Source organism: Arvicola amphibius, chromosome 12, assembly GCF_903992535.2.
Source record: "Arvicola amphibius chromosome 12, mArvAmp1.2, whole genome shotgun sequence".
Taxonomy (NCBI): domain Eukaryota; kingdom Metazoa; phylum Chordata; class Mammalia; order Rodentia; family Cricetidae; genus Arvicola; species Arvicola amphibius.
The window spans coordinates 56,157,482-56,185,201 of record NC_052058.2 but is presented as its reverse complement, the minus strand read 5'-3'; the positions used below and the strand labels follow the sequence as shown (position 1 = coordinate 56,185,201).

The 27,720-nt window shown below is 48.0% G+C and overlaps 2 protein-coding genes across 2 annotated transcripts in view; one reads left to right on the top strand and one right to left on the bottom strand.

Moving 5' to 3' along the window:
* Gpr161 (G protein-coupled receptor 161) overlaps positions 1–18,957 on the top strand; it is a 37,946-nt gene extending 18,989 nt beyond the window's left edge. The window contains exons 2-6 of the mRNA XM_038349982.1: positions 2,767–3,184; positions 7,691–8,415; positions 14,482–14,586; positions 16,253–16,372; positions 18,428–18,957. Coding sequence (XP_038205910.1) covers positions 2,811–3,184; positions 7,691–8,415; positions 14,482–14,586; positions 16,253–16,372; positions 18,428–18,693 — 1,590 coding nt within the window. The 5' untranslated portion in view covers positions 2,767–2,810 and the 3' untranslated portion in view covers positions 18,694–18,957. The remainder of the gene's footprint in view (positions 1–2,766; positions 3,185–7,690; positions 8,416–14,481; positions 14,587–16,252; positions 16,373–18,427) is intronic.
* Positions 18,958–25,772: 6,815 nt separating this feature from the next.
* Dcaf6 (DDB1 and CUL4 associated factor 6) overlaps positions 25,773–27,720 on the bottom strand; it is a 110,622-nt gene continuing 108,674 nt past the window's right edge. Inside the window, 1 exon segment of the mRNA XM_038348772.1 lies at positions 25,773–26,187. Coding sequence (XP_038204700.1) covers positions 26,123–26,187 — 65 coding nt within the window. The 3' untranslated portion in view covers positions 25,773–26,122.

Below are 27,720 nucleotides of genomic sequence, written 5' to 3'. Positions count from 1 at the left end.
GCCTTCCCACTCCAGACCTCCTGGCAGAGACTAGAAATGTGGATTTCCCTGGGTGAGCACCTCTCACCCACATTCCTCCTCTCCCTCTTGGGGAGGGTTGGACTGGGAGACTGAGGGACCCCTGCCAGCTGCAATTCCCTCATTTTGCAGTCACTGACGAGTTTGCTAATAGGGCCTGTGGAGGCTTCCTTGGTCCCATCTCCTGGGCTGGAAGCTTTGCCTCCACTTTTATTCTCTCTGAGGCTGCCTTTATGATATTGACTCTCTTACAAAGTATGAGAGCCATTCTCCACCAAAGTTATTCAGTGGCCCGCTGTGTAGCAGTGGCCTGGCCGGTGCCTAGGGATGTGTAATCCAAGTCTGTGTCCTGAGGACTTACTCATTTGTAAAAGCTTTCACTCCAGATACATCTTTAAGGGTTTCCATGTTCAATTAGACGGGAGGAAAAACAATTAAAGGCGGTCTCCCTACGGAACTTTCTATGTAGGCCAGGCTGGCCTCAGACTCACAGAGATCCACCTGCCTCTGCCCCTTGAGTGCTGGGATTAAAGGTGTGCACCACCACTGGGCATCTCAAGTCTGTTTTCTTAACCATCTCATTATAGCTCTTGCAGCTGGCTCAAGAAGAATATGCTTATTTGAAGGCTTTGTTTTGAGATGCCAGCTAATAAATCTACTTAGAGGCAGCTAAAAGTGAAAACCAGAAAGAACCTTGCAGAAATACATACCGGTAATCGGCAGACCCTCAAAGCATCTTTATGACACAACACAGGGGAACTAAGACATTGTGTAACTGGATCAATATTCATAATATCTTAGCGGCTTGGAAATATGGGCCGACATGCACAGCGCGAGCTTTAGTAGAAATAATGGTTGTACTTAGCTTTAGAAATATCAATTTCATATGTTCAAGACTGGGGACATCTGCCTTCACAGTAATTTTTATTCTATAAACTTTGCATAGGATAATTGACCACATGCTTACATAAGCCCAGCAGGGTGATATAATTGCTACAAAAAAAATGTATTCTTAGAGTAAATGCTGGAAGGTCATTGGTCCTGATCCTGAAGAAGATAGACTCTTTGTACTTGGTATTGGCTAGGCTATATACAGAATGATACATTCAATTACGAATCAGAAGGGTTGTAGACATCTGTGAGCCAGTGCAAAAGGTGGGGGGATCTTATCTTAATAAAGGCTCTAGATACCATGGTGACGAATGATTGAGACCTGGAGAGATAATGAGAAGAAAGAAGGCTGTCCCGTGGATAAGGGCTGTGTTACTTAGTACTGCTCTAGACAGCATGGCTGAGGGCGGGTTCCCTGAAGCGGGAGCTTGCTAGCTGACTCCAGGGCTTCTTTACTTCCTGCCCCTGTGACAAGGGTGCCTAGACAGAGATGGCAGGTCATGTAGGAGAGTTTGGGGACCATCTTCCTGCTGCATGAGATGATCTAGTCTCCAGGGACCTTGTCTGCCTCATAGAAAGTTGCCTTTCCTTTCTTTTTGGTGCTTTCCGTTCATGGACAACGAGAGCAGGTGGGAAGAGCGATCTGTGGGGGGTTTTGTTTTTGTTTTTGTTTTTAGTTTTTTTTTTTTTTTTGGTGATTAAAGTAGATGGAAAGTTCTGGAGAAACATTAGTTCACATATTTTATGCTTAAAATGTGTCAACCTTGAATTTTAGCTGAGATCCTGAGTCAGTTTCCTGAGGGTAGGGACCCTACCTAGTTGACAATGAAGTCTGTGTGGGCCAATATGGTGTCTTCTTGTTCCCATCCACAACTCCTCCTCCCTTCCTTGCCTCCACCGTGTATAAGGAGTGCAATCACCCTGTTCCGGCGTTAACCCTGATTGATTGACCCTGCTCAGAAACTCAGAATTGTTATTCAGATAATCTTGTGGTCATATTTAATGGGTTTGCAGTCAGCTGGGATGTCAAAGTGTAGGTTTCGATTCTTTGGCTGCAGGTAGATCCAGCCCTTGGGAACTCCTGCCTGATGACAGCTTTGCCACTTGAAAACCCACCCCAAGGAGCAAGGGTTCAGAGCAGCAGTCTGCAAAATGGCTCACGGAGCATACTTAAGACAGGCCACCTGTCCCTCTGGCTGCTTGTTTAAAGTACAGATTTCAGCTAGGTATAGCTCAGTGGTGGATGATTGCCTGGTATATGCAGGATGCTGGGCTCGGCGCTCAGCACTGGATGAGAAATTTGTAAGGGGTGGGGTGGGGATGAGCAATGTTGTACTTCAGAGTTTCGGAGGAGGTTTTAGTCCAAATGGGGGATTTTAGTCCAAATGGGCAGTTGGCCCATTGTTGGGGGCATGTGACAAGCTGTGCCTCACAGTGACGTACATGGTAGAGAAGAGCCGTTTCCCTCACAGCCGTCAGTATGGAAAAGAGGAAGAGGCAGGATCCCATAATCCTCTCTGAAGTGTATACCCCTGATGAACTAAAACATCCCGTCGGGCCTCACATCCTAACTGCGTCACCCCAACCCCCTTCATGGTGCCAGGCTACTACAGGGAGTTAGATGGAGACAATAGTCAATTCCAGAGTCAGGAAGATGTAAAAAATGGAAAAAAAGCAACAAACAAACAAAAAGCCTTGTAGAGGTTTCATGGGAAAGACTGCCCAAGAGACTCCAAGCAGTTGGTCATCATGAGGTACACGACTCAGCCCCGCTAAGCCTTGGCTCCCTCTTTCTTAAAGTGCGGTGATGTGGTCTGATGAGTCTCTCCCACCCCCGGTCCTGCCTTCTCTCCACAGCTGTCCAGCATGCTCTGCTCACCGCATCCCGAGGGGCACTGACCATGAGCCTCAACTCCTCCCTCGACTACAGGAAGGAGCTGAGCAACCTTACTGCAGCGGAGGAGGGTGGTGAAGGGGGTGTGGTCACGGACTTTGTCACCATCATCATCATCACCGTGTTCGTCTGCCTGGGCAACTTAGTCATCGTGGTCACTTTGTACAAGAAGTCCTACCTCCTGACCCTCAGCAACAAGTTTGTCTTCAGCCTGACACTGTCCAACTTCCTGCTGTCTGTGCTGGTGCTGCCCTTCGTGGTGACTAGCTCCATCCGGAGGGAATGGATCTTTGGCGTGGTCTGGTGCAACTTCTCGGCTCTTCTCTACCTGCTGATCAGCTCGGCCAGCATGCTCACTCTCGGAGTCATTGCCATCGACCGGTAAGCTTGCATCAGACTTGGAGAATTGATGACTTACGGAGTGAGGGAGGGATCTCTGGTCCACTCACTCCAGATGAGTTTGTTCCTGGGGAGGGCACTAGAAGATTCTTCCTAAGGAGAGTGCACGGACTGAATTCTGTCTCTTTAGCTCCTTAGCCAGAGCCTTTCTCATTGTATCTGTCTATATTTTATGTATAGCCAAGTGTCACATACGATGTTGTGGCAGCGGGTGACAGATTGTCTATTTGATACCATATAGCTTGGTGTGCAGCTCATCTTACATCTAAGTTTTGTATCAATAGTCTGTAATGTCTTCTGCATAACAAAATTAGCAATGACAGGGCTCAGAATGTATCCCAGTTGTTAGTGATGCACAGCTGTAAGCTTTATTTTATTTTGTTTTTAAAAAAGAAGGTTCATTACTTCAGAAAAATAAGACAAAACCCCCAGGAACTTTTAGTCCTTGTTTTACACACAAAACAAGGGCCAAGGAGAGTGGAACTGCCCGAGTAGGAACTGAGTTCGGTCTTCAGACTCAGCCACTCTTCCTTGCTGTGTGCCTGACAGGTCTTGCTTTGGCCTCTGTCCCCTCTTGACTGGGACCTCAGACTAAAGCCCCCTTTACTCTGTGAAGACAGGCCAGGACAGGCTCGGGGAGCAGTGGGAAGGCAGACAGTCTAGGGAATGGTGGTACCCGGAGAAGCCCAGCACGCGTCTTCAGTCTGTATTGACCCCGCCTGAGGTGTAACTGAGGCTGAGGTCAGATGTCGATGGCCACACTGCTCAGCTGCACCTCAGGTTCTCGGAGTCCTGCCAGCGTTGTGCTGGCCGGTGTAGCTATACGCATGTCAGTGGGACTTGTCAGCAGGTTCCCAACCCTCAGTTATGGGTTGTTTCAATCGTCATACACAAGAGCTGGACTTCCACTTCTTCTTCTTTTCTTTCTTTCCTTTTTGGTTTTTCAAGACAGAGTTTCTCTGGCTTTGGAGTCTGTCCTGGAACTAGCTCTTGTAGACCAGGCTGGCCTCGAATTCATAGAGATCCCCCTGTCTCTGCATACCGAGTGCTAGGATTAAAGGCGTGCGCCACCACTGACCTGCCGAGCTGGACATCTTGAAATCAAAGAGAGTGGAGTCATGGTCTGTGTGCTTTTCTGGAAACTGGGAAGGTTACTGGGGGGAGGGGGGGTCAGGGAAACACAGAGGGCATTAGTCAGAGATGTTGTCACAGGCTGACACAAAGTCTCCAGACTCTTGGGAACATGGTTATTTGGGTTGGACTGGCTGCCCTGAGTCCAGCGATACTGGACCCAAAATCTGGATTTTTGTTTTCCCCATGGCTTTGTAGAGAATGTACAATGAACAAGTCAAAATAAATTTATTAGCATCTCCAAATGTCCATTTATCCCAGTAATAAAAGCATCATAAATCAAAAGAATGAATAGACACTCACAGTCTAGCCTGCCAGGGATGTCACTGCATGCTTCCCGTGTATTTGCCTCTAGTACTACTTTTTAGTTGTCGGTAGTACTATTTTTTTATATTTTTTTTAGATTTATATATTTTATAAGTATGAGTTTTTTGCCTGCAGTGGCCAGAAGAGGGCATCAGATTCCCTAGAACTGGAGTTATGAACATTGTCAATCACTAGCTGGGTACCATGAACCAAACTCAGGTCCTTTGCAAGAACAACAAGTGTTTTTAACCACTGAGCAATCTCTCTGGCTGCCCTATAGTACATCTTTAAAAAAAATTATCTCATTTTTAATTATGTGCCTGTGTGTTGTGTGCGTGTGTGTATGTGAGTGCATGCATATATGTGTTGTGTGTCTGTGTGTATATGTGTGTGCATGCATATGTGTGTTGTATGTGTGCAGGTACAGGTGCCCAAAGAAGCTAGAAGAGGATGTTGGATTCTCTGGATCTGGAGTCACAGGTGCTTGTGAGTCACACAGTATAGCTGCTGGGAACTGAACCCTGGGTCCTTTGCAAGAGTAGCAAGCATGGAGCCGCCTATCTCTCCTGCCCAGCAATACATGTTTTTCCCATTGGTTCATGACGTGTGGGCCTGCGCTCTGCTTTTTCATATAACATGTCATATAAACATAACCTTGGAGATTGTACTACTAGTGGCCACATGTTACTTTGTCTGGGATGGACTCTGACTTATTTTTCAGTACCCTAGTATTGGATTTAGGTGATACATGGCTCCCTGTAGTGCTCAGGTGACCCTGTCCATTTGTGGAATTTCTGTCTCTTCAGTCAAAGTGAAACACACTTTCAAGATACTTGGAGAAAGACAAGGGGCTTTCCAAAAGTTAGACAGATGTGCTGGTATCCCACCAAGATGATTGCATCTCACACACAGATACACACACACACACACACACACACACACACACACACACACACACACAAGAGCTTAGAAGTTTGCTGGCAGTAGAGAGAATCAGATCTCATTGGCATTTTACTCTCTATTTAAAAAAATAACAGTTTTTGAACAGTTATTTCTTGGCTAGTTCTTGGGTCCCGTGGCGTGTAGATTGAGGCTAAGCAGCTCAGGTGCAGATGAAAGTTGGTCCTCAGTGCCCAAGCAGCACTGTCTGCACTTGGCCATTGCGTCAGCGGTCCTCAGGGGTAGCTCCAGGAAGATGCAAATTGCTTCCTTCCCCTCTGGGCTCAAGTTAAGTGAAGGCGAGAATGTCAAATCCCAGGCCACCAGAATGCTCCTCAGCAGTTCGCCTGTGCCAGTGCTGGGGGCATTTGCTGGATGTCCCTAAAGGCTGTGGGTGCTGCGAGAATGCAGAGGAGGACAAGACAAAATGAGGCAGAGGTGCCCAGGGTGTATGACAAGGGTGTAGCATCTGGGGGACAGAAACCAGGTGATCTGGTCGGATACAGGCGGATTCACCACCTGGCTGGAGCTTCAACCCTCACAGCCAGGCCACCAGGTCATTCACTGGAGTGTGAGTGGAGAAGGGGCCGCCTTGCAATGGTGGCGACTTACCAAGACCTGGTTGTCTTGAAGAAATAGCTCATCTCCCCCATCAACACAAGATGGCTTCACCGTGGCCTGGCCAGATCTTTTTGACTAAGCTATGTTATTTTTTTAAAAAAAAAAAAAAAAAAAAATTGGGTCTGGAGAGCTTGCTCAGTGCTTAAGAGTGCTTATTTCGCTTGCAGAGGACCTAGGTTCAACTCCCAGCACCCATGTGGCAGCTCACAACTGTCTGTAACTCCAGCTCCAGGGGCTTCGACTCCCTCTTCTGACCTCCTCAGGCATCGGGCTTACATGTGATGCGCACATCCGTTCAGACAAAACACTCATGTACATAAAGTAAAATAATCTAAAACCGAGAATTAAAAGAAAACTTAGTGTCTTTAGATATGTGAATGGCAAGTACTATTTATTTTTATTATTTATTAATAAACATTAGTGTAGATTGAAAATGTAAATTGACTAGACAAGTTGCATCTTTATGGTAGTATGCGATAGAGGGAAACAAGGGGAGGAAAGGGGGAAGGATGCAGGAATCTGAGATGCATGAAGCTGCATGCAGAAGGGCATCCCTTTACTTTCAGCACTCTGGAGGCAGAGGCAGGGGGATCTCTGTGAGTTCCAGGCCAGCCTGATCTACAGAGTGAGTTCCAGGACAGCCAGGCCTACATAGTAAAGAGACCCTGCCTGAAATGTTTTTTAAAAACAATATAGAAAATAATGGCATCGGTCATGATTTTTATTGTCACATTTTACATAACTGTCATGAACCAGACATATTTATTATAGTGTCAACATTTAGCTTAGCTTACTTTTGAGATAGCACTATTAATCTCTGCTTTCCAGATGTTCACATTGACGCGGAAGTGTAAGCCAAATAAATCCTTTCCTTCTCAAGTTGTTTTGGTTGGTTATGGTGTTTATCATAGCAACAAAAAGCAAACGAGGGTGGTCCCTGAGGAGAATTGCTGAGTATGCAATAGGATTCCCTCAAGGATAGCTGAATTCTTTTTTTTTAATTGTTTTTATTGAGCTATGCATTTTTCTCTGCTCCTCTCTTTTCCTCCCCTCTTCCCTTGTACCCTCTCCTGTGACCCCCACACTCCCAATTTACTCAGGAGATCTTGTCTTTATCACCTTCCTGTATGTCTCTCGTAGGGTCCTCTTTGTTGGCTAGGTTCTCTGGGGTTGTGTACTGTAGGTTGGGTTTTCTTTGCTCTGTGTCTAAATACCACTTATGAGTGAGTACATATTATATTATATCTGACTTCTTAAACACAGAAGGCTTTGATGTGCTGACCCGCACACAGGACCATGTCCTTGCTAGTGGACAGCTGTGCAGCATTGTGTAGCCTGTTGCTCGTCTGGGAGTGTGGGATGAAGGTGTCTTTTTCAGAAGCCTTCACAGCATAAAGGTTAGCTGGGAGAAGTGCAAGAGTCCCCGCCCAAGAGAGTAGGGCATCCTGCATCCCTGTAACTCATCTCTCACCTCCCTCATCTTTTTTCTAGCTATTATGCTGTCCTGTACCCAATGGTGTACCCCATGAAGATCACAGGGAACCGAGCCGTGATGGCTCTCGTCTACATCTGGCTTCACTCCCTCATTGGCTGCCTGCCACCGCTGTTTGGTTGGTCATCGGTGGAGTTTGATGAGTTCAAGTGGATGTGTGTGGCTGCGTGGCACCGGGAGCCTGGCTACACCGTCTTCTGGCAGATCTGGTGTGCCCTGTTCCCCTTTCTCATCATGCTAGTGTGCTATGGCTTCATCTTCCGCGTGGCTAGGGTCAAGGCCCGAAAAGTGCACTGTGGCTCGGTGGTCATCGTGGAGGAGGATACGCAGAGGAGTGGGAGGAAGAATTCCAGTACCTCCACTTCCTCCTCGGGCAGCAGGAGGAACGCTTTTCAAGGCGTGGTCTACTCCGCTAACCAGTGCAAAGCCCTCATCACCATTCTGGTGGTCCTGGGAGCCTTCATGATCACCTGGGGCCCCTACATGGTTGTCATTACCTCAGAGGCACTCTGGGGGAAGAACTGCGTCTCCCCAGCCCTGGAGACTTGGGCCACGTGGCTGTCCTTCACCAGTGCCATCTGCCACCCTCTCATCTATGGGCTTTGGAACAAGACTGTGCGCAAGGAGCTCCTGGGCATGTGCTTTGGGGACCGTTACTACCGGGAGCCATTTGTTCAGCGACAGAGGACCGCCAGGCTCTTCAGCATTTCCAACAGGATCACAGGTAATTGGGGGACCTGTGAGGAAAAAGACTGCCACACCCCCGGGGAAGATGTCACCCGGGGTCCCTCTCAGTTACTAAGGGTCTCTGTCAGTGTAGCGGTTCTCAGGAGGACTGTGGCCTCAAGGCTCAAGACCCAGATTTCCTGGTGTGAAGGGCCACCCCAGAGTAGCCACAGTGACTCCCACTTAGCTGCTCTAGGAGCATGGAGTAGGAGGCGGGAATCACTGCTGGTACACATCCCCAGAGAACGAGACAGGAGGCATCGTGCTTTGGAAACCCATTTTCTGGAACCCTAGCCAGGCCCTCGCGGTCTGGAGGGGATAGCCACTTCTTCACTGCAGAAGGAAGAATCCGAGCTTGGGTCAGGCTGCCTGCTCCCCTGGCAAACATTCTCCTTGAGTGTCAATACTCTTGGGTGCTCTTTCTGGGCTGCAGTGGCTCACTTAGCCTGCCCCTCCTTTCAAAGACTTGTCACCTTGAGCTTTCTCTTCCAGGCCAGTGGTTTCTTCTGATGGTCGCTGGTAATCTGGTGTGTGTGTGTGTGTGTGTGTGTGTGTTTATGGGGGTGGTTATCAGTGCTAAACATAGCCTCCATCAAAGTGTCATTGTCCTGTGCTCAGAGCTACTCTACATGGAAGACACACACACCATGACACCAATGACAACTAGCATTTGTCGTAATGCCCTTGACAAGTCCCAGAGGAATTGCTCTAGTCATTTAAAAAATTATATATACACATGTACATATATATAATTTTAGGTTTAGAAGAGTTGGAAAAACAGTACAGGGAGCTTCCCATCATGTTATCAATGTACATAACTGCAGTACAAGATCAACCCTAGAGCCCCACACGTTATACCTCAGCCCTGTCTGGACCCTTCTGTGGAGGGTTGGTCAGGTCTTTTGTAGAGTGCTCCTGAGTAAGCACACTGGCACTCGGAATGATGCACATTTTGGGCAAGAATGCTGCCGGAGTGGTGGGATCCTGTTCCCGCATCAGGTTAGGAGCGCATATGGTGTTGTATCTTATTATTATTGAGTTACCCTGGCCTCTTGCTCAGGTGTGGGCTGTCAGCCTTTTCCACTGAGTGCTGTCTCCGCTATAATCAGCACAGATGCTAGCAGAGATGCCTTGAGACTGGGATATCCTAGTTCCCCTCTGGCTCCCACCCACTGATTCTAACTTACACTGGTATATCTTGCTCACTGTGGTGTGGTTATGTTGTCCTAAAGTGCAGGTGGTTGGGATTTTAGAGCCACGCTGAGCTAAGGAAGCTATTGGAAGGAGATTCCAAGAGCACCTTTATAGCCCAGCTTGCTTTGAACCATCAGCTCCCGAACAATGACACTGAGACTTCTTATTATGAAAGCTTGGCCTTATCTTAGACTTGTTCCCACCTACCTCTTAAAACCTAAATTAACCCGTTTATATTAATCTACATTCTGCCACATGGCTTAATACCCTCTCAATACCGTATGCCCTAGTTCCTCCAAGTCTTGGTGGCAAATCTCCTTCCTTAGATTCTTTCCCTGAGTTCCTATCTCTCTCTGGAAGTCCTGCCTATCCTTTCTTGCCTAGCTATTGGCCATTCAGCTCTTTATTAAGCCAATCAGAAGGTGGCCTAGGCAGGTGAGGAAGGGCAGTGATACATCTTCACACAATGTACAAAAAGATTACCCCAACACACCTCCTTCAGCCCATAGCTCTCACTTCTTGCCAGATAACTAAGACCTACTTAGTCTCTCCTCTTCCAGAGATAGAGATCCTCCACCTTCACCCTCAACAGGGCAGAAGACACAGCTTCTGTTGCCTGTGGACACTCCGGGCCAGAGATGACGAGATGCCCTCATGTGCCAGTGACACATATCTGATCTACTTCGTGCGCTAGTGGAGAGCGATTTCTGGACAGGGGACATCTGGGGATTTTTCTTTTGACCATAGGAAGGAAAACGATCTCCATTTATTAGTCGGAAGCGCCCGCCCCTTGTCATTTACAAACTCATATTCCCAAGTGTGACTTGAGCCAGAAGGTACATTCAGTGCTTGACTGCATTTTATTGGTGACTTTATTGGCTCAGAGTTTATAATAACTTGTCTTCTTGGCAGAAGCTAATAGATGTTTTCTATTCCATTGGAGCTAAGAATAACGAAGGAAAAAATGAGGACAGAGAAGGACAGAGGCAAGAGTAGACAGAACAGAAAGGAGCATCTGTGTCTTGGCCAAGATTTACTGTGTGGATTGTTTCTGACTGTCCTGGAAAGGACTACCAAGCTGTGGCAGCCATCGAAAACACCAGCTGTGGTTGGGTTGGCAGACCCAAAGCCATTGGCGGTCTGAGGCTCATTCAGGAAAAAACAGCCTTGTGGTTGATAGGTTCTTAATCCTTGGCTTCTCCAGGCCTGGGAGTGGGCAGTGGCTCTTGCTCCTGTCTTAGAATCTGGCTGCAGGAGGTCAGTTAGCCATATTAATACTGCAGGGCCTGTAAGACAGAATACAGGTCTATCCCAAGTACACACTCTCTGGCTGTCCATGTCAGCAATGCCCACTGTCTTCCAGATCAGGAGGGGCACTCCTGAGCCTCCATGCAGAGCCCTCTGCCTCAGCCAGGCTTATCGGACCTTACCATTACCCTCTGCAGCCAGGGCTCTGAAATGCAACTGATTCCTGAACCCAGATTACCTCCCTTGCCCTTAATCGACTTTCAAGCTTGCTCTCCATTCTTGGGGAAGGCAAGTGTCCTGGTATTCCAAGGGGAAAAATAGATGTCTGGTCAGATGGAGGCCCTGCTATGTTTTGTGGTACATTCATACAGTACATGAAAAGCTGTCACCTAAGAAGTCATTAACTGGAATTATCAGTACTCCTGATAATTCATGCAGAGGCAGAAGCAGAATTCTCACATGCCTGGAATGTCCCTCGTACATGACAGAAGGTATCACCCGTAATCACTGGCATACTGGCTGTCACCGAGCCACCAAGCCCCTTTGCTTCTGAGGTCTCATTAGCATATTCCCATGGTGACTGGCTGGGTTCTCTGGGATTAGAGATCTCCAGGGCACTGGAAGCTGTCTGGAGTGCTACCTCTTGGTGGGTATGGCAGCCACAGAGTGAAGGTTGCTCTCTAGTGCGGAAGGTGAGCTGGGCAGTAACTTTCAGTTGGATGCTGAACTGATAAAAACTGATGGGGGCTCCTGGCAGAGGGAGGAGAGCAAAGACTGTAGGAGAAAGGGTGAGAAGAACTAAACAGCTCTTTCGCTCAGCCCAGCCCTGGGACCCAAGGACAGCCCCTGTGCCCCAAATGTGAAGACACCTGGTGACAGAGGGCAGTCTAGTTATCTCCTGGGAAGGCGGGTTCCATCTGTCATCCACTCAGAAGAAAGCATGTATCAGCCCTCTTGAAAGGTCTGGGGTGGCGGTGGGCCTGGGTGGGGGTGGGGCTGGAGGGGTGGGTGGGGTAAGTACCACTGAGGCCTTTGAGTTGTCCTCCTTCCCTTTTCTAGATGTCGTCCAGTTAGTTAAATAAATTCCTGCTGCACCTCGGAACTCTGCCCTGCCCTTCAGTGTCTGATATGCACAGGCTCCTTTTATCTCTGGTTCTCTGGGAGCAAACCTGGTCCCTGGGCCTGGCCTAAGAGTTAGATGTGGCCCGTTCCCGTGGGATATGGTGGTGTCCCATGGAATCTCGGGGTAACTTGTCTACTCTCCGGAGGGGAGTGCTTCACCGCCGAGCCACAGTGGTCTGGCTCAAACCATCCCTCTCACTAGAGGAGACCAACACACACGTTCCTGGCTTTTGCCACAGCCTCAGAGATGGCGTCCAAACACACTGTGGCTGCCACCATCCCAGTGGGCAGGAGATGGCCGTGAGGGGCTCCACTCCTCGCAGCAGGCCTTCTGTTGAGCATAGCCATGTCGGGAGGCCGATGTGGCAAGGGGGGATAAGCAAGTCCAGGGGAGACATGGGGGTCTGCTTTAATTTCAGCCCTGTAACTAACCCTGAGTAAAACAGCTGCGTGCGTGGAAAGGTTCTGAGAGAAGGTGACTGCCCCTGCGCACCTCCCCAGCCTCACCATCCCCTCCTCGGCTCTCAGAAAGAAAGGGAAGAGTATAGTATGTCCTCTCCAGGACAGGAGAGAGCTGCCCCAGGAAGGACAAGGGCGAGACCAGCGCGCAGGAGGGCCAAACTCGCTATTGAACCAAGACCATTCTCCCTGCATCCTCGTTTTCATTGATTTGTTTTTTGTTTTATGAATGAGTGTTTTCCCTGCATGCGTGTGTGTATCATGTGCCCGCCTGATACTGTCAGAGGCTAGATGAGGGCGTTGGATCCCTTGGCAGTGGGCTTACAGAAGGTTCTGAGCCACGATGTGTGTGCTGGGAACCAAACCTAGACTTTCTGCAAGAGTAGCAAGTGCTGTTAACCTCTAGGCCACCACGGCAGCCCCGTGGCCGTTCCTGAGGTGACTGTGGAAGAGGAACTTGTCCATTCGTTGGGCCTCAACACTGTTGGTTTAGGGATTAAGTTCCCAGCAGAGGAACTTTTAGGGGGCACAGTCTACCATATTGACCATTAGGCCCGTTTGTAATTTCTAAGAGATATTTATCTTCATATTTTTTCAGTAGTTGCCAGCTCTTCTTAATGGATTTATTTTTTGAACTTTAGGTACCCAATTATTTTTTTTTAATTCTTTATTCATTTTACATATTAACCACAGTTTCCCTCCTTCCCCTCCTCCCCCTCCACCCTCCAACCCCACCCTCTCAGAGAGGGTAAGGCCTCCCATGGGGCAGTCAGCTAAGTCTGGCATATTGAGTCGAGGCAGGACCAAGTCTCTCCCCCCTGCATCAAGGCTGAGCAAGGCATCCACCATAGGGAATGGGCTTCAAAAAGCCAACTCATGCACCAGGGATAACTCCTGGTCCCACTGCTGAGGGTCCCACAAACAGACCAAGCCACACAACTGTCACTCACATGCAGAGGGCCTAGTTTGGTCCCATGTAGGCTCCCAAACTGTCAATCCAGAGTCCATGAGCTCCCACTAGCTCTGGTCAGCTGTCTCTGTGGGTGCTCGGTTCTTTTTAAGGTCTGTCGTCTCCCATCAGGTCTGCGTCTCTTTTTTCTCTCTGTCTCTCAAAGTCTGTTGTGCTAGGGACTGTCCTTGACTGGTCCCTGCCATCCCTTCCACTTTGGAAGGAAGACACTAGGAAGCCTCTGGTGAGGTAGGCTCAGCAAGCTTCCTGGTTGTAGGGTACTTCTTTGAGTCTTCTCCCTGGCTCCCTGCTCTCAGCGCCCACATGTCTTTTCTGGCTCATTTTTGCTGGGGAGCGTTCCCTCATAGGCTCTCATGGCTTCCTCAGTCTTACTGGGTCCCTTTGCCCCTGATGTCTCAGTGCCACTGCTCCTGGTTTGTTCTCTCTGTTCTGCTGATGCAGGATGGGGTTCTGAGGCTGGGAAGAGCCCCAGCGGGGTCCAGCTGCTTCCTTCAGAGACTGTCTGTGGAGCTCACGGTTTCCTGGGCCTGCAGTTCCCAAGCCTTAGCGGCTCTACATGAGGACGAAACTATTTCCAGGCCTCTTCACCCACCTCAGTTCCTTTGTCTGGAGACACTCGGTTCTCCTTCCCAGGTTGCTCTTTCCTTCTGTCTTCATTCTTCCGCTTTGCCGCTTCTCCACAGACTCCGCCTCTGGGAAGAGTTTTTAACTATTCAAATAGAAGTCCTGGAGGTTACATTTTCGTGTGTGCCTGGAAGGCTTCCTCACGTGACTGCTCACCTTCGCTTTTCCTTCCATCTGTCATGGTGGCTGACATGGGCAAGAAGGTTCCCCCTGGGGAGCCCAGTGAGTCTCTACAGAGTGGGAAAGGAACCAGGGTCGGAATCCGGGAAAGCAGCTGGGCGTGGCTGTCTTCCACTGTGTCAGGAGTGAGATTTTGTAAGCGTCAAGAACGAAGCTGGCAGCCAGGTCCACTGGGGGTGGGAAACTGAGAGTCAGTTGCCCAGGATAAAAAAGATACCCACCTGAGCAGCCTGTGTTTATTCCACTGATGCCAACTTTGCCTTTCAGACTTGGGCCTGTCCCCACACCTCACGGCTCTCATGGCAGGCGGACAGTCCCTGGGCCACAGCAGCAGCACCGGTGACACCGGCTTCAGCTACTCCCAGGATTCAGGTACTGTTCTTACACTGAAAACCTCCCACTTGGTGTTAATTTGCTCTGTTAATTACTGCCAGGAAGCTCGCCCTTGCCCAAGGAGTGCCAGCTGCGCCTCTGTTCTCGCTTCTACTAAAAGGGCCTCTCGGTTCCTTCTCTCCCTACCCTATGGTGTGATGGTGAGGTTAAAAATACAGGAAAGCCTTCGGAAAGTTAAAACTGAAACAGGCCGTGGTGGTGCACGCCTTCAATCCCAGCACTCAGGAGGCAGAGGCAGGCAGATCTTTGTGAGTTTGAGGCCAGCCTGGTCTACAGAGTGAGTTCCAGGGCAACCAGAGCTGTTACATAGAAAAACCCTGTCTTGAAAAACCATCATAAAAAAAAGAAAAAAAAGTAAAATTTGAAGAATCTTTGGTTCTTTGCTTTGATACTACCTTATACTACACGTGACTGGCCAGGCCCTGGAGGCCATCCCCCCCCAGGCTCTTGACCGCCTCCCCCAGGCTCTTGACCGCCTTCCTCTCCCTGCATGTTTGTTGAGTGGCTCTGGCTGGGAACGACATGGTCAGAGGCTGGAAGCGTCTCTTCATCCACTTAGTTCACAGATTTCTGTTGGGGAACTGAGGAACTTGGCCGCATCTGAGGCTGGTGCTCGTCAATGCGCTGGGCCACAGAGGGAGAGGTTTTGAGTCCCCACAGAGGCAGCAACTCCAAGCTCTTCTCTCTTTGCACCCCTTGGAGCTTTTGTCTTTTTGGTTGTAAATCTCTAAGAGCTGAGCCCTCTCTTCAGCCCCCACTGGGAGCTTTTGAAAAGAGCTTGGGCTGTGGAGAGGTAGCTGTTAGTGCAGTCAGAACCAGGTAGGGCTCAGGGAGTGAGTGACTTCTGCCTGAGGTTGGGGAGACAGCCTGGGGAGTAAGAGACCAGCCTTTCCCTCCAGCCACAGTGGAGTGATGCACAGCCTCAGGACACCACGTGATGTGCAGGATGCCAGACAGAGACAACCTCAGGGAAGACAGAATATTCTTGGCTGATGGCCTCATCTAGGTATCAGTCACAAGGCCTATTTCTCTCCCACCAAAGTGTCCTAAGGTGATGGGTGGAGGGGACCACCTCGGGATACCCGGGTGTTGTTCCTCAGGTGCTGTCCAACCTACCTTCCTTCCTTCCTTCTTTTTTCTTTCTTTCTTTCTTTCTTTCTTTCTTTCTTTCTTTCTTTCTTTCTTTCTTTCTTTCTTTCTGTTTCCTCTTCCTTCCTTCCTTCCTTCCTTTTTTTTTTTTAATATTTTATTTATTTATTTATTTATTATGTATACAACATTCCTTCCATGTATGGTTGCATGCCAGATGAGGGCACCAGATCTCATTATAGATGGCTGTGAGCCACCATGTGGTTGCTGGGAATTGAACTCAGGACCTCTGGAAGAACAGTCAGTGCTCTTAACCTCTGAGCCATCTCTCCAGCCCCTTCCTTCCTTTCTTGACAGTAGGTTAGATTTACCTGGTCAGTTGGTGGTGTGGCAGCCCCATCCACTGGGATGGATGACAGACATCTGCTTTGGGACAGTCAACTGAACCTGCCTGTGGGACTGAAGGCTGGCAGTCAGGGTCACGAGGCACTGGGCCGTGGGAGGATGAGGCCTTGGTGTCTGGAACTACTTGTGCATGATCTGCCCTTCGCCATAGGGACGGATGTGATGCTGCTGGAAGACCATGCGTCTGACGACAACCCTGTCCCCCACTGCACCTGCCCACCCAAGAGAAGGAGCTCTGTGACATTTGAGGATGAAGTAGAACAGATCAAAGGTTGGTTTGTGGGGCTGCTTCGGTAAAACATGTGGGCGAGGAGGGGATTTTAGCCACACCCTTCCCGCAGAATGTGCCAAGGCTTTGTCATCTCTGCCTCCTTCCCTGATGACAACAGCCCTACTGGTGCCACTGAGTCTTGAATTCTGAGGCATCTGACTCAGAGCGAGCAGCATCTAAGGTGGGACAAATGCAGCTGTAGACATACACACATGTCCACACACATGCACACACGTGCACGCAACACACATGTGCACACATGCATGCACATACACGCACATACACTCACACATACACACCTGTGCACACACACATGCTTTATCTCTTTCACACACACACGCACATACACTAACACATATACATACACACATGTGCACACACAGGCATACACATACACACATGCACGTACATATACTCACACATATACATACACACATGTGTACACATACATGCTCTCTCTTTCACACACACATACACACACACACACACACACACACACACACACACACACACACACACACACACACACACAAATATGAGGAGAGCAAGAGAGCTCCGGAGACTGTGGAAATGATCAAGGAAGTGGAGGCCAAGCTGCCATCCTGATGAGCAGACCTGAAGCCTGCGAGGACACAAGTCTGTTCACTGGGCTTTCCTGCGGTAACACCCAGTATGGGCTTTTCTGCTCTAACACCTAGCATGGGCTTTCCTGCGGTAACACCCAGCATAGGCTTTCCTGCACTAACATCCAGCATGGGCTTTCCTGCTCTAACACTCTGCCTGGGCTTTCCTGCTCTAACACCCAGCATGGGATTTCCTGCTCTAACAAACCAGCATGGGCTTTCCTGCTCTAACACCCAGCATGGGCTCTCCTGCTCTAACGCCCAGCATCTGTGCTGCTTTGGGTTGGGGTTAGTTTCCCACGCAGACGTGCCAGGTAGACAAGTGACGGAGGAGCCACTCGGGTTATTCGGGTGTAGGAGTCTCACCGAGTGAGACTACCATTGGCATAACAGAGCCCCGAGTCTGCTGAAGCCCAGAGTTTTAAGGTATAAGTGCTGAGTATGAAAATAAATATGGACCCACTATTGGTCTCCTTGTACCCTGTCCCATTCCCATCCAAACTAAGGGGGAAAGTGGTGGAGGAGCTCAGAGGGGAATATACCAACCAAAGCATCTCCTCTGACGAAGTAGATTCACTCAGAGAGCTAGCCAGCAGCCTTGCTAGTTTCCATTGCCTTTCTGCAGGATAATGAGTCTTACTTAACTGCTTCCCAGACCTCCCACCGGGAGCCAAGCCTTGCCCTCTGTGTCCTGGGGTGGGTAGGTCTCAAAGCGCCCTCTGCTGGTCTGGTGCTAGGAGGGAACGATACTGCCTCCTCCGCTGTGTAGGGAGCAAGACAGGCATGCTAAAGTCTGCTCACTTCCTTCCCTTCTGTTCTCCAGGAAATGTAAAGGGAGGAGAAGTTCCCCCAAATACCCTGAGAGCTTAGGCAGTGAGGTCCGTGATAGTTTTGCTCTGGTTTGAGAATTAAAAGCCACCTTCATTCCTCTTTCTATTCAGTGCAGGTGTGTGTTGGGGCGGGGGAGATGTCTCTAATCTCTCATAGGATGGTAGATCTGTTGATATGGCTTCCAGACCCGAGGCTTTCCACCCTTAGGGAAGCTCTGAGTGAAATGGAGAGGAGGAGACGTGGCATTTCTAAGTTCACAGCTACTTGCTAGGCTGTTCCAGGGAGGTGCGGGAAGAGAATTCTTTTGGAGACATAAAACATTTTAGGAAGATTTCACTCATTCACTTGTCATAGTAACCATGTGAGGAAAGAGATTTCTTCTCTTTATAGATGAGGAAACTAAATCAGAAAATATAACCCTGGCATTTCTCAGAGAGTAAATTGGGAAGTCCAGAATTTTACCCTGGGGAATCTGATGTCACTATCCATACATGTTATCTCCACTCCTCCCCCTGGGGCAGTGAGCCAGCAGAGGCCATATTCCTGGGTTAGTCATGGGTCTTGGCTCCTGGGCTAACCCCCTTTCTGTCTTCTCCCACAGAGGCTGCCAAGAACTCTATTCTCCATGTGAAGGCTGAAGTCCACAAATCCTTGGACAGTTACGCAGCCAGCTTGGCTAAAGCCATTGAGGCCGAAGCCAAAATCAACTTATTTGGGGAGGAGGCTTTGCCAGGGGTCTTGTTCACAGCACGGACTGTCCCAGGGGCTAGCTTTGGGGGGCGTCGAGGCAGCAGGACTCTTTTGAATCAGAGGCTACAACTGCAGAGCATTGAAGAAGGGGACATCTTAGCTGCAGAACAGAGATGAAGGCCGCAGAGGGGGCTACTGGTACTGGTACCTATGCCAAGGCCCTGGAAGACGTCACCCCTCGCAGAGGGCCAGACGCTGGGAAGGAAACATTGGGTATGCAGCCAGGAGGACTGAAAACCCCGACTTCAGTGTCTGCTGTGAAGACACATGTGGGCTGCATCAGGGATCAGGGTCCCTGGGCTGGAACGAGGCTTCTTCCAAAGCACGCTGGAAAGAGACGGAGATGTGGCTGCAGTTTTGGGAGGACTGGAGGCGATAGGTTTAAAGGGAAGCCCCATGTGGATCATGTCTTCACCAGTATCCTGCTGGTCTAACTGCTCATGGTCTCAGAGGTAGTCCCTACTCAGTGCACCTCACGGTACACAAGACTATCTGGGGTTCTCTGTGGTTGATCCAGGCGGCACGGGGCCACATATACTAGATTAAATACAAAACAGTTCAGAGAGACACCCAGGAATAGAGCACCTTATACAGACACCCTATATCTTCCACCCTAAATAGGATTTGGTCTTTGGCAGCACCTGCTGCTGGTCTGTAGGAGCAGCCCACAGGCCACCCAAGATGGGGCCACCCCACCCACCTCTTTGTTGGCAGATGTTTTAGTATTTGAAAAGAAGGGAGAAACCACTATAAAAGGCAAGGGTGAGAACCAGGCATTTCATTTCCAAAATTAAAAACCCAGGAGATAGGGCACACCACTAACACCTGGGCTGTGATGTCATGTATAGCAGGGAAGAATCTGGGAGGAAAATCTCTCACACAGGAGATGTGGGAGATGCTTGACAAACATGTTGGCCTCAATTCCCAGGTGCAGTTGTGACTGTCACTGCATCTTTGGGGCAGGCACAAGGTAGAAACCAGAGTTGAGTTCACAACCTGGGTTCTTGGCCCAGCTTGGTCTTTGTCTGTGTATCATCTGGAACATCCTGTCCTGTCACTGGGCCATTAGGAGACATGGGAGAGAGGAGGGAGGAGCTGGAACAAGTAATCTCCAAGATAATTTCCAGCTCTGATCTTTGATGTCTTCTGAATTTGTAATTTAAGAGATGGGAACAAACTGAACATGACCAGTGGATGAACCAGCATTTGTAGACTTTTGAGTGTGTCACAGTGAACACACACGGAGCTGCATGCGCACTCTGGCCTTGTATCTTTGCACAGATTGGCTGTTTAAGGCAGTCCTAAATGCTGACGACTCAGACACGGGTCTGAAGAGGGAGCTGCAGCTGAGGCCACGGTGGGGGAGGAGGTGGGATTCCGTGGCTTGGACCCCCAACCCTTGCTCCTTGAGCTGGAACTTGAAGTTTGGGCTTTGAGTGCTTGCTGTGGTCATCGGGAAGACAGCCTTCCCTGCTTCTCTGAAGTCTGGGTGCTGAGATGAGCTAAGGTTAGGGGTCTATATCCAGTTCACAAAACAAAGGAAGCCCCCAAGACCCTTCCATATCTGTCAACAGGCAAGCACTCCAGAGTGAATTACTTTTCAAGTGTTTTCCGTGGGCTGCCTGGCTCGTGGTGTGGCAGTATCTTTTTCCTATGGTTCCTGGTCTGCAGCCCCCGAAGACATTTCATGAGGCTTGGCGTTTGCCTTAGTGCTGTTGATTTTGTCAGCACCACCTACTCCAGGACAGCTGTGCAGGGGATTGGCAGGATTTGGGGTGGAGAGGCAGAGGGTAGAGGACAGGCACTGCTCTTGCTCCCGGCAGCATTTCTGTGCTCTTTTCATTCTGTTCTCTTTTTCTAGTACTTGTCTGGTGTCTGGGGAGACCACATCCCTAATTAACCAGTATACATAGAAGCGGCTGATGGCAGAGGCCTTGCCCTCTATGTATTGGTTGCCTGTTAGTGCAATAGATTGCCTGAAGACTCAAAGGGTAGAGAGCTCTTTCTGATTGCCCTGGGCCAGGCTTTATGGAAAGGATGCTGAGGCCTCCGAGTCCTACTGGCTGACTCCCGATTCACTGGCAAGAGATCATCCAAACCAACCTAGAAAACGGAAGTTTTACTGTTTTTAACGGAAACCCATGCCTTTTAATGGAGCGAGGCCCACCCATCTCCCCAACACTGCAGGCTGTAAAGCACCTCTCCAAGCTTGGGGCAGTGACACAAGTGTTTACCGCTTCAGAGAGGAGGGGCTGCTTCTGTGGATGCCGAGCATCAGGTCGTCATGGCAGAATTGGCTCCAGAGGGTCTGAATATTCTAACTAGGATCTTAGGGATGGGCCAGTCCAGCAGGAGACCATTTCCATTGAGTCTAGGATGTGTAGGAGTCAGAGCTATGGTTTCACATATTCAGGGGTTCTGATTTGCCCAACTGAGCTAGAGAAAAGTGAGCTGCGGAGAGAGGGGGAGGTAGTCCCACACATTCTCTTTTGTTCTCTGTGGAGGCCACCTGCCTTTGTGTAGAAGCCCACCATCCCAACCAAACGCAGCCATGTTAGCTGCAAACTTCTGTGCAGTGGCACAGGCCTTTCCCGGGGGACTCATGGGTAGGACAGGTGGGACATTCTGCTACTTGTTTACTTAAATACCTCAGTCCTGATTCTGACAGGATCACTGTAGGGCCATGGCCCATCTCTGCTGCTGCTTGATGAAGATTTTCCCCTTGACTTGGTTCCTGTGCTGTGTTCCAGATGCCAGCTGTGGGGCCTTTTGCATCCCAGGAGGCACTGGGTCCCTCACTGCAGTGTATACAGCTCAGCACCTGGTTGTTCCCCTGGCCAGACAACTCAAATTGGAGTTCAAAATCTCAGACCTAGATGGCAGCAGCATGGCGGTGGCGAACACACACACACACACACACACACACACACACACACACACACACACGTAGCCTTGCTCCTCTGAGCCCTTCCTCGACTACAAATCCCTGACCTTGACAATAGATCCTTCCACGTGTGACCCCCTGCACAGAGCTGTGTGATCTTAAACCACTACTTCTGGGACAGGCAGGGCAGAAGATGGTAAAGACAGTGGCCCATTGGTGCTAATGTTCTTAGAGTCTCATTTGTGTAACTGATTTCATCTTTAAGCCAAGAATAAAACCATCACCACGAGGACAAACTCAGTATCTGCAATAAAGCACTGTAGATTGGGTCTAGACGAGAGCAGGAAACGGATGCTGATACGGAGAGAGCGTACAAGTCTGTTGAGATAGAACTATCATGAGTGCTATTCCAAGAGGAATATGCGCTCCTTAGATGTGCAGGTTAGAGAGACATTTCTCAGTGGACCCTAAGATGACCTCATGAAACATGTTCGGCCTCTTTTTGTCTGTTTCCGTGTCTGGAAGGAACAGTGAGGATGCTGTGTTTAGACAGGAGGAGGCCAAGAACAGGCACGTGTGTGCCTCACTGAAGAAGACACCTAAGAGCCTGTTTTATGCTAGGCACTAATTGAAAACTTCAAATGCTCCATCTTTTTTTTTTTTTTTTTTTTTTTTTCGGGCAGTTGGAACACGGAGATGGTGCCAGTGTGGTGTGGCATGGCTATGAGTTAAGATCTCAGGTTGCCACTTTCTTGCTAGGTGCTTGGGGCATATTACTCAGTATTCCAGCATCTGTAAAGTGAAGTTTTGCAGTCTGTTTGTATAGAGGGACACGGACTCCAAGGCTACTGCCTATGGTAGGTACTTGGCGGACTACAGAAAGGCTCCACAGCAACATGTAGCAGGCAGACCTGAGCCACTGGTCTTGCTGTTTGGTGTAACTGATGGGGTAGAATCCTTCCTGTTTTACAGGGATCTTTAATACATGAGAACCTTCACAAGAGATGTTATCCAGTTCAGGATAGTTAACTGTGATGAGGGCTGCTGCCCTGGGGGAATTACTTGCTAGTCAGTATAAGACTTGATGAGGGTGAAGGAGTGATGGCAGAGGGAAGGCTATAATAGAGAGGAGGCTGGAAAGGCTGAGTAGGAACAAAAATGAGTTTTTCTAGTTAAGCCTTCCTGCCACGTTAATGACCTGCTCACATGAAAAAGAAATATTTTTTCAGTACCCCAAATTAAAGATGATATATAGAATCTATGTCAATTCAACTTTGACCTTCCTTATACCCAGAAAGGTTGCCCCCCACCCACCTCACCCCAGTGCCTTCAGGTGCTGAGGACCACTCAGTCCAGCAGTGCCAGTGTCTGGCTCCCAGATCCCAGAGCTCTTGTCTTCTAGACTCTGATGGAAGAGGCAGAGGAGGTATTGGTGTCCATGCCACTCCCTGGAGTGTACAGAACCTGAGGAAGCCTGAGGACCACAAGAACATGGATGTGACCAGCCATAAATGACTACAAGGAGGGACGGGATACTGTCTGTCCTTGTGGGTTGGGGACAGAGGAGATGAGAATTCAGGAAGGCCATAGGAATGCTGTGTCTCAAAATGAGGTAAAGCAGAGGCACAGCCAAATCCCTAGGTCTTGGTCATGAGGCTGAGAAGGAACAAGCCTTTGTAGCCCAAGGAGAAGGAGGCACAGGTGGGTTAAAGGTCATCCTTAGCAGAGTAGGTCAGCTGGGCTTTCTTAGACAGGGAGGAAGAACCAAGGAGTTTCAGTGATGTAAAACATGGCCTTGAAGGCCCAAGGCCAGGTGATCCTCTGTTGAAAGACTTCAAAGCACATACACCAGTCTGCACAAGGTTACCACAAGCACAACTTTGGTCAGTGTAATTTTGGCACACAATCTACCACTCTTTGAAATGCCAGAGATCACAGGTGAGCCAGCTCCTCCCAGGGGACTTGGGTGACAAGACCATGTTAAGTGTGGCAGAAAGCCTTCGTGTCTGGAAATGGATGTTCATGGGATAACCATGCTCAAGGAGAGCCCTGTGTGCTGTTCTGATGATGTATACCTGGAAGAAGTGGTTAAAAACCAAACTTCAGAAATATAAACCCAAGCTAACCCTGAAATATATTTAACTTGAAGTTTTGGATGATGTTCTTGAAGATAAAATTGTCTAGGGTTATTATATATAAATAAGTATTTATGGCTAAGTAAAAGTGTATTTAGACAAGTTTTGTTCACCTGATTAAATATTTCTGGAATGTGTAAATTGTCAGTTTGTACTTGAACTTGTGGTCTATGGACATTTTTGGGTGCCTGTCCCTTCCCCCAACTCCCTACAACCCTATTCCTATCTCAACTCTCCATGGGCTAAAAGGACTGAGTAGCAAGAGGGAACTTACTGCAGAATTAGGAGTGAGGATCCCCATATTAAAGTCACTTTATATATAGCTCCATTAATACATTTTAATTCCCCAAGGTGGTTAACTCAACGAGTATTGGGTTGCATGACTGTTGCTTACGATATTCAAGACCTCTAAACCTGACTTTTCTTTCTTAGTGTAGTCCTGGCTGGCCTGAAACTCAGAGATCATCCTGCTTCTGCCTCCCAAGTACTAGGATTACAGGCGTGCACTACCACTACCAGCTTTTAAGCCTGGTTTTTCAGAGGTTTAATGAACTAGTACTTTTTCATCTATCTATCTATCTATCTATCTATCTATCTATCTATCTACCTACCTACCTATTCAGTCTTCCTTTGCAGAAGGTTCATCGTTTCCTCTTCCCTCACCTGTTCAGACTGACACCAGCTTTTATTTGGAATGTGTACGTGAACTCTGGGACCAGTCTCCTAACTTTCTGCCTCTCCTCCACTGACTCTTGGAAGTGGCCAAGAACTTAATTCTGTCTTTGCTATACCCTTAACTGCTTGTCTAATTGGCCTGTTCCTTGTCTAGTTGATCTGTTCCTAAGAATGAACACCAGGTGTTTACATAATTGCTTTGCTGGTATTGATAGAGCAGCTTCAGGTTGGCAGGAAGATGACCAGGACATACACAGATGCTGTACCCCACGGCACACTGCACCACTGTAGACACCCGCCATCTGCTGTTCTCACCTTTTCCTACCAGCTACCCTTTGACCAGCACTCTGTCCTCCAGCAAACCCATGCTACTGATCTTATGTAGCATTTACTTTCTTCCATGGCAAAGTTAACTATCTTCTGGCAGCAGCAGGTATTCTTGTGGGGAGAAGGTCTGTTTCCCACAGAGATGGCTCTGTGCTGCTATACCTTTGAGCATGTTCATGGCCCAGCTAGAGACAGGTTATGTCTTATTCTCAGTATCTGGTTCCGTCAGTTCTTCTGGCAGGATATTTAGGTTGCTGAAGATGACAGGAACAGTTAAGCTACTTGCTGATTAAACTAAAAGTGAACTGCTTTCAACAAAAGCAGCTGGTATAGCAAACACCCATGGTGGAGATGCCTATGGCAGGCCATATCAGATCTGCGCTGGCTCTGGCCTTCCATCTGTCAGGCAGCTGTGCAGGGTCTGAAAGCCACTTCCAGATGTGGGCCAGGGGGGCTTTTGCTTTTGAAGTAGTCCTTTTGTCTCACTAAACAACAAGTACACCACTCGCAGGCCAAAGTATTTTTATCTATAAGGTACCAACTGCCTCTCTCCCATCTGACAGTCCTGCTTTCTGGAGGAGGCTTTTAATATGAGCTTCCAAGGATGCTTGTGTAGATGACAATTAGAAAGAATATAAATACACAATAACCTGGCATTAAGAAGAGACTTTATTTTTGTAAATGGATTAGAGAGATGTGTGTATGTAATCGGATGGAAACACAAGCAGACAGGAGACGGAAAAGGTTACGTCTATGGAGCAGATCAGGGCAAATACTATGATACACGCAGGCCTGGACATGGAGTGAATGTGGATGCTACAGTCAGCTAACTGTGGTGAAATCAGGAACATGGGCAGAGAAGTGGACCAGAATTACAGCACCTTCAGTTTGTGTTAGTGTGAGCCATCCCTAAGGCTCAGTGACGATTCAGATGAGGTACCACAAATCGTGAGACAGTAGTGCAAGGTGAAGTGCCTTGCGAAGAGAAATGGGAAGATCTGGTCACACACACAGAGGTCAAGAGGGAAAGGGCTTCTAAATGCAGAGAACAGAACAAGTCCTCTTTTGTTAAGTAAATGACTGGAAAATATAAGTCAGAGTAGCAAAGAATTAAATAAAAAGTCAAATTTAGGATCTTAAAACAACCAACTTCTTTAATTAGAAAGCAACAAACATGCAAATGGCAAGTGTAGAAATTTATTTGAACCAACGTTTTCACAACGATGAAAATGGCGTTCCCACACTGACCCGAGCTCCCACATCTGAGGGTAGGGAAGCACTGCACTTTGCATTTTCTAGCACTCCATACACCGCAAAAGTTTCAAAAACATTTTGCTTGTTTTGTTTTACACACTCTCCCAACTCATGCACACACTCATTCCAAACCAATGTTTGGTTATCCCAAAAAATGGGGAAGAACTCCAAAAAACCATAGCCTTAAATTGCACTAAAGTTCTGTAAAGAAAAAAATATAATAAATGTCGTATACAAATTTCAGAACATCTAAGTGCTTGCACAGAGTCCTTTATTCTTCGTCTTCATTTTCATTCTCCTGACCCGAACCTTCAGATCTGTCACCCTCCAAACGGTCTGGAAAACACAGACGTGAGAATCACACAAGCTCAAAATCTTTTTAGTATCTGTTATAAATAACCACCAGAGTCTTTGTTTAAAACCATGAAAAATGTTTACCATTTTAAAAAAATAAGTAAAAATATACAGATGAGAGGGGTTTTTGTTTGTTTGTTTGTTTGTTTTGAGACAGGGTCTTATGTCTCACTAAGCAGCCTTGGCTCTCTTGGAACTAGCTATATAGACCAGTTTGGCCTCTAACTCAGAGATCCACCTGCCTGCCGTGCCTCTCCAAGGCTAGAACTAAAGGCATACACCTTTAAAACCTGTCTACATAAAGGTTTTTAAGTTGTGCGTCTGTCTGCATGTGTGTGCACGCACACACACATGGCTATGTGTACATGAGTGCAGATACCTATGGAGGCCAGAGGCATTGGATACCACTGGAGCTATACAGTCAATTGTGAGCTGCCTGATGTGAGCCCTCTGGTTGAGCAGTATGTGCTCTTAATTGAGCCATCTCTCCAGCCCCAATATAAGTTTTTAATTTTGTCTTAAAAGGTAAATGAAGAATGAAGGTATAAATCATATATACAATATCATGTAATTCTAAAACATACAAGATCTTGATATATTACATTTTCTTGCAGTGATTTTCCAACACGGTTCCTTGGAGGCTAAGTTTTAATAATGGAGTCAGGTGCTGTCAAGGGAACCGGGAAAGAATGGTGTGGGAGAGAAGAGAGTGGAGACCACACAGGTGTGTCCAACCCTCTGGCACTGTGATAGGATATCATCCACAAAGTTCATGCTCCAGCAGAGCAATCAAGTTGCAAAAACAAAACAAAATCTCCTTGACCCCCCCCAAAATCTCATATACTGTTTTCAGTAAGTTTATGATTTTTCCATTGGGCTGCATTCACAGCTGTCCTGGGACACGTAGCTTGTGGGAGGTCTGTGTAATTCTGTTTATAAGATTTCTTAAAATTCAGCATCTTCTGTGTTCTAGAAACTGTGCTAACCCTAGATCACAATGATGACTAAAATAAATGCAGTCTCTTCCCTCAAGGCAGAGCATTATCGGGTCCAATATTCAAGTGCACACACGCACACAGTTATACACTTGGTGAGTCATCTCAGCATGCTCTCTTGGCCTTATGTCATTTTCACTTGCTATTCCTTTGCTTGTGATATTTTGCACAATTCATTAGTAATCATGGGTCTGTGCAGTACAATTATAATCCTTTTTGTGAAACTGTTCCAACTTCTTCATGAGCTCCTTCCTCCAAATATTCTGGAAAGTCCTTTGTGAGCCTCTCAATGATGACCCCAGTTATACTACTTAAGAACCTGTCTTCCCAGACTAGACTTTTTTAAGCTTTGGGGTAGCAAGAGTTCTGTTTACTTTCTATCCTCAGGGCTTATGATAGGATGTTCAATGAAGGTATTTAATATCCTTGTTTTGTTTCTGCCATGCTGGGGATTGAACCTAGAGCTTCACAAACAGCACCACATCAAAGAGCTCTACCATAGAGAAATGAATGTAAATTT